This window comes from Xenopus laevis, chromosome 7L (assembly GCF_017654675.1).
Source record: "Xenopus laevis strain J_2021 chromosome 7L, Xenopus_laevis_v10.1, whole genome shotgun sequence".
Lineage (NCBI taxonomy): Eukaryota > Metazoa > Chordata > Amphibia > Anura > Pipidae > Xenopus > Xenopus laevis.
In genome coordinates, this window is record NC_054383.1 from 39,746,949 (window position 1) to 39,753,764 (window position 6,816).

At 40.0% G+C, this 6,816-nt stretch overlaps 1 protein-coding gene across 1 annotated transcript; it reads left to right on the plus strand.

Moving 5' to 3' along the window:
- Window positions 1-563: 563 nt before the first annotated feature.
- Window positions 564-3,199, plus strand: LOC108695780 (protein ecdysoneless homolog). The gene is made up of 2 exons (XM_041568823.1): window positions 564-945; window positions 2,553-3,199. Exons 1-2 carry the CDS (start codon window positions 886-888, stop codon window positions 2,793-2,795), a joined length of 303 nt encoding a protein of 100 aa, XP_041424757.1. The 5' UTR covers window positions 564-885; the 3' UTR covers window positions 2,796-3,199.
- Window positions 3,200-6,816: the final 3,617 nt, after the last annotated feature.

The following is a 6,816-nucleotide window of genomic DNA, read 5'->3' on the forward strand; positions in this document are numbered from 1 at the left end:
CAGAGAGCATGAAGGAATTTATATCAAATGTTTCATCACATGAGGGAGCTGATGTGGCCTTGTAGGCGTGCTCACTGTGTACATACTGTATGTCTGATAGATTGTATAGTGTTCATGGACAATCACTTGCTTGCTGGTCTGTCTTTCAGGCAGAGCACTCTTAAATGCCAGAAATAGTGATATAACTGCAGAAAACTAACTTTGGAAACTAAAATTGTGAAAAAACACATTCAGTATTGGGAAATGGATTCCTCGCCTGAAAGGTGTGTTTAGAGAGAGTAATGATCTTTTTTTATACTCAAATATCCAGGGTTTCTTGTGAAGCTCCAATTTCTTTTGATGTGTATTCCTTCACCAACCCCTTAGAAAAAATTCTTGGTGAGTTTACTGTTTTCAATGCCATTAACAAAAGAGCAATTCTATTTGAACAAGAGAACACACATTCTCAAGCATAACCATGGACTATTTTATTGCACTGTCCTAACATAATACCAGAGGTATTGAAGAATAACAAATCCGTCTCACAGTGCACTATATAGCACAGCTTTCATTTAAATGCAAAAGGTGTGGTAATGACCTTTTTAAATGGTTTGACATATGGTGTGAGCCATGAGACAAATTGTCTAGATACAGGCTGCACCATCTGTAGTTCAGAAACAAATGCAACCTGCTTTACTAGAAATCAGTTGTACATGTATTTTGTCTGTCATTCTGTTGCCCACTGTTCTTTTCTTTAATTTGCCAAAAAGGCCCTGGCCCAGAGGAACTGGATTCTGATGATCTGGAAACTGAAGAGGAATTTGTGTTTTTTAGACAGTGATGAGGATGAAGCTGAAGGACAGGGCAGACCTTGTAAAGATGACCCTTTGAGAAGTCTGCACAGTTATGGACAGGGATTTGGCACAAACAAACATTGGGAAAAGCTTCACTACTAAGACAAAGCTGGTAAAGCTAAAATAGAACATATGAAGGATCAGTGCACACTGCTGTGATCTTGGTATAGTATGAATGTTATTGCATCTGAGTGACAAAAGCAGACATTCATTGTTTACAGTTACCTTATATAGTTGTGTACAGGTATTTGTACTTGCTACACCCTTAACTATCTGAGCGCTGGGAACTGAATGATCACAAGCTGTGAGGTTCCTCTTCATCTAAAGCTTCCTAGCAGATGCTTGAAGGTATTGTGAAAAATATACTGCTGCTGGGAGCTACTTGTGATTCCATCCACCTTGAATAAAGCACCAAACAGGTCCAAAACATAATGCTGCCTCCACCATGCTTCACTGTGGTTTTGGTGGTGTTGTGATGATGTGCTTTGTTATTTTAGCACCAAACATACCTTTTTGTATTATGGCTAAATAATTAAACCTTGGTCTCATCAGACCATAATCATTTTTACAAATAGTTGCTGGAGACTGGGTGTACCTTTTTGAAAAGTTTAGCCAGGCTTGGATGTTTTTCTTTGTGAGCAAAGGCTTTTGTCTTGCTACCATACCCCACATCCCAGATATATAAAGAATACGACTGATTGTTGTCACATGTAAGGAACAACCAGTACTTGCCAGGAAATCCTGCAGCTCCTTTAATGTTGCTGTAGGGCTCTTGGTGGCCTCCCTGACCAGTTATCTCCTTGTCTTCTCATCAATCATGGAGGGATGCTCTGAATTTGGTTCAGTCACTATTGAGCCATACTTATCCATTCATTGATGACTGTCTTCACTGTCCATGGAATGTTTAATGATTTGGATACTTTTTAGTACCCCTATCCTAACTTATACTTTCATTGGTAAAGTCCCTTTCATGTTTTGAAAATTCTTTGTAGACCATGGCTATTCTGAAAGGAATAATCCTACAGGAAAATCCAATGAAATCCTTCTTTAATTGATGTTTGATGTCAGTTTTACACTAACTACTATTTGAGATGAGACTGAATATTATTGGTTAATTCTGAATACATTCACATCCTTGATTATTAAAGGGTGTGCACAATAAAGCAACAGAGAACAGTTGAATGGTACAGCAATAATGAAGCAAGGGCAGCCAATAGGATCTAGCCCTCAGACTGAAACCAAGGTTCATGTGGTGACACATCCCAAATAATGCTATGATGCAGAGAGTTACAGGCCTTTTTATACTATAACCAGAGGTAAACAAGTTAGGGACCACCGTGTGGGGTTTACCTTGACGTGGTATGGTGGCTTATCAACTTTATGATCATAACTTTGTAACTAAAAACCCCTGTTTTTGTAAACACATGCACGTGCATATATACCAAATTACTTATGAGACAGGGAACCAGGGAATGTGCATTGATTAATTGGCCAAATCAGTAGTACTTCCATTGTATTTAAACACATTTTAACTTTGCCTTGGAGTGCACTCACAACCCCCCCCCCCTTTTTTTGTATTTAGTAGCCAATAGGAGCTCAGATAGTAGTGTAGTATTCTTAATGTCTGACTTGGCTGCTAGTGGCATCTTCAAAATATGCATTTGAATAATGCACCCTTCCCTGCCTAAATGCACAAAAAATATTCTTTTTATTCTGTAGAGTGCTACTACCCAAGCCGGGGCCCAGAGAACAGAAGGCAGCAGCTCAGAAGATGAAAATACTACAGAGGATGTTGGGCTGAGCCAAATGGATGTGGCTTTAAATGTCATGACTAATTTCTTAGAATCTTACAGTTCACAGGCTGGACTGGCTGGATCTGCCTCCAATATACTGCAGAGTATGGGGATTCACCTTCCTGACAACACTAACCATCATCCATCCAATGAGGGTTCGTTAAACTAATGAGAAACTTGTTCATGTAAAACTACAATGGGGGTCACAGCGGTGGTGATGTTACCAACATCCATGTTACCATTGCTAGTGAAAGGGCTTTCATTAGTGTAATTCTCATTGATTTCCTATTTACATAGATGTATTGAAAAAAACACCTACTGTTCATAATTCTTTTTTAGCCAAGCTATTTGTTATTGTACAGCTATATTTTTTTTCCAAGATAAAATTACTTGCAATATATGTGGTTTGATTCTGCCCTTGTTTGTGTCTTTATATAAAGAAGTATGCTCCTTTCTTCCCATTATAGTCAGTGGCAATTGCTGTGTTTTATAACTTATGTCCCCTGTATCACATTTGCAGCATTACCTATTGGGACCTAACCCATGATAATATCAGATACCTTAAGCTGGCCATAGACGCAAAGATCCGATAGTATGAATCATTGTACGATCAGACTTTCCCATCTCCCGACCTGGCACTAACCATTCAGATCAAAGTCTTACCATTCCGACCAAATAAAGTAGTTAAAGAACAGATCAGCCGATGTTCTGCCCCTGACAGCAATCGTATGATAGACAAAGCTAGTGACAGTCTCCCACTGAAAATCATACGATCGGCAATACACGCAGAGATATTATCGGCAGCCGACAGAAATTTTCTAACCTTTCCGATTGACCAAAGACTGATCTCCGCCTGACGAAAAATGTCGGGACTCTCCACACATGGTCCGAAAATCATACGAATCCGCGATTCATACGATCGGATCGTTGCGTCTATAGCCAGCTTAAATATTACATCCTATATTTCTTAACCAATCAGAAGTTTTCTACCATTGTATAACTTCCAGGCATCTGAGAAAATCATTAAAATAGTATATGATAATAACGTATATTATATAACATAAAATCTAGCAAAAAACTAGGATTTAATGTTATCAGACTTATGTGAATATTACTGATTGGTCATCAAGAAATTGACAAAAAAAACGTCCCTGGAATTTCTCCCATAGTCAGCTGCATCTTAAACCCCATTCTTTAAAGGTATCAAAATGCACTCGGACCCTAGAGCTAGCGCCACTTCCAGTCCAGGCGGTAACTTCAGGGTTCCATTCATGCCCTGCACCAATAGGAGCAATGAAGTTGCATCTAAAGAATCAGGAAAACACATTACTCGCACGTTGAACAACAGAAATGCTGCAAATCAGACTGCCACGCTATCGTTTAGAATTTGCAATGAAATGCGTATGCAGTTGTGTTTCACTTTTAGTGCGTTATAGAATGGCCAATTCTACGCAATTTTTCAATCGCCCCTTCATTTATTTAAATAGTTTTTTAAAAATGATTTGCCTTCTTCTTCTGACTCTTCAACTTTCAAATGGGGGTCACTGACCCCATCTAAAAAAACAAATGCTCTGTAAGGCTACAAATTTATTGTCATTGCTACTTTTTATTGCTCATTATTTTATTCAGGTCATCTCCTATTCATATTCCAGTGTCATAAGCAAATCACTACATGGTTGCTAAGGTAATTTGGACCCTGTTGAATACAAATAATACAAAATGAAAGCTTGTTAAAAATTGTCTCAGAATATCATCTCTACATCATCCTTTAATCTATATAATAAAGCAATCCCTAAATACAATTGTAGCTCTTCCAGTGTTGATAGTGAACAATCTTTTTGAATTTAATAGGAATAGTTACATTTCTAATCATACATTATGCACTTGAATTAATTGCCTACACAGTACTGAAAATAAATGTTATAGGTACATTTAATGTACCTATAAGGGCAAATAGAATGTTGCAGTATGAAGAATCAAGGAATAGGGAGGAGATAGCAGGTAGAATGCTGCAGCATGGACGAATCAGGGAGGAGGGTGGAGGTGGTAAGGAGGAGGTTGGATTAAGTGATGTGCAGGTATGTATCCACATATGCTTTACGGGTCACAAGCAGGTTTAGGCCAAACTTTTTCTTACGCCCACCCCGCTCATCACCTTACTGTGCCCCATTTTCAATTCCAGAAGCCTGTATTTATAGGTGTGAGCCTGACCTGCCCTGCCTCCCCCTTCATTACAGAGATTAGGCCTTGGGTCTATTAATACAGCTGGGTCGGTTTGGACATTGTTGAACAAAAAGTCGACCTGAACATCAGTATTATGAGGTCTGTGGCCAGAGGAATGAGGGAGCAGGACAGCGACCCACTGTCATTTGCACACAGACATCCTAAAATAGGACCCATATGCCCCACCCCTGTTACTTACAGCCTGGTTACAACCTAACACAGGGCAGGAGAACTGATATAGGAAGTAATCATGCAAGTCATTTTCCTATATGCTCAATCACACAGATAAACATGCTTTAATCTGCAAAGCGAAGTTGCACTAGCGTTGGCTAATTTGCATACGGCGGGAAGTTAAATTTCAATGGACGTATATGTTGCAGCAAATACATTATACTACACAAGCCCAGGGAACCTTATTAAAATAAAATAAAGTTGTTATAATGCCCTACCAGGGTCGGACTGGGGGGCCCGGGGCCCACCGGAACTGCTGTCCAGGGGCCCCCCTCCGGCCCCCGCCCCCCTACTAAAATGCGTCGGCCCAGCAACACCGCTGCTCGGCGCGCATGCGTAACAGCGCCGTTCGGCGCACATGATCGCCGGCACGCATTTTCGCGATTGAAAATATCTAGAGAAGGGTTCTGGCCCGGCGGGGGCCCACGAGGGTCGGGGCCCACCGGGTTTTTTCCCGGTTTCCCGCCGGGCCAGTCCGACACTGTGCCCTACACATGTGCCCAGTGTATAGTTTATTTTGCCATATGTAAGGAAACATAGGGGGGTACCCTAAAAAAATTTAAGATCTGCATCTGATTTGCAGCCTATCACCCTGAAAAACTGAAAAGTCACCAGCGTTTTTTGGGAGAAACTCCTATCTACTCTATTGCACTTCACTTGGTCTGAGGTGGCGAAGGCAAGTCTGACGCAAGAGGTAACGCTCATTAAAATCCACATCTTGGTGAATTTGCGTAGTTATGTCCATTCGCCAGAGCAAAAATTCGATCTACAGTCTATCTCCTTCGCTAGCGAATTTATGCCAGCGCCCGTTAGTAAATTGGCGAAGTCCTGAAATGACGAATTTTCGGCAGCGTTAGTCACTTCGCCCTTTAGTAGATTTGCCCCCAAGCCTCCAGTTCCCATAAGCTTTCTTTTGTGATGCTGTTTTGTGCTTTTTTATTATCAAATATTTTTAATGAATGTATATTGAAAATTTGCTTTTTCTTGTACAATGCAAAAATAAAAAATGGGTGGAGATCCCTTTTAAATTGGGTACTGGACAGGTAATGTTTGTTCAGCATGAGATGAATAGGACTTGTACGGAACAGCACAGCTGAACAGCACAAACAGGGAAAGTAAGATACTCATGTTTGGTCCTTGAGAGGTAGCTAATTAGATTACCACTTATTACTCCTCCTTCTTCCTTAATTCCTAAACTGGAATTGCTTTTATGCATTTTAAAGGAAAACTTTAACCCCAAAATGAATACTTAACCAACAGTTTATTTCATATTAAGTGGCATATTAATGAATCTTACCAAACTTGAATATATATTTAATTAAATATTGCACTTTTACATCTCTTGCCTTAAACCACCATTTCGTCTCTGTGCCGCCTCAGAGATCACCTGACCAGAAATGCTACAGCTCTAACTGTAACAGGAAGAAGTGAGGATGCAAAAGACACAACTCTGTCTGTTAATTGGCTCATGTGACCTAACGCATATGGTTTGTTTGTCTGCACTGTGAATCCTACGATCCTAGGGGGCGGCCTTTATTTTATAAAATGGCAATTTTCTATTTAGGATTACCCAATGGCACATACTACTAAAAAAGTATATTGTTGTATATTATTATATAATTGGTTTATTTACATGAAGCAGGGTTTTACACATGAGCTGTTTTATGCAATATCTATTTATAGAGACCTACATTGTTCGCGGGGTATCATTTTCAATGGGGGGGGTGCCTAACAAC

What these genes read in the sequence shown, in the direction of transcription:
- LOC108695780 (XM_041568823.1), top strand. Translation starts at nt 886, where the DNA reads ATGGACAGGGATTTGGCACAAACAAACATTGGGAAAAGCTTCACTACT. An exon ending in TCACTACTAAGACAAAGCTG is followed by an intron (nt 946 to 2,552) that starts GTAAAGCTAAAA and finishes TTTATTCTGTAG; the next exon opens with AGTGCTACTACCCAAGCCGG.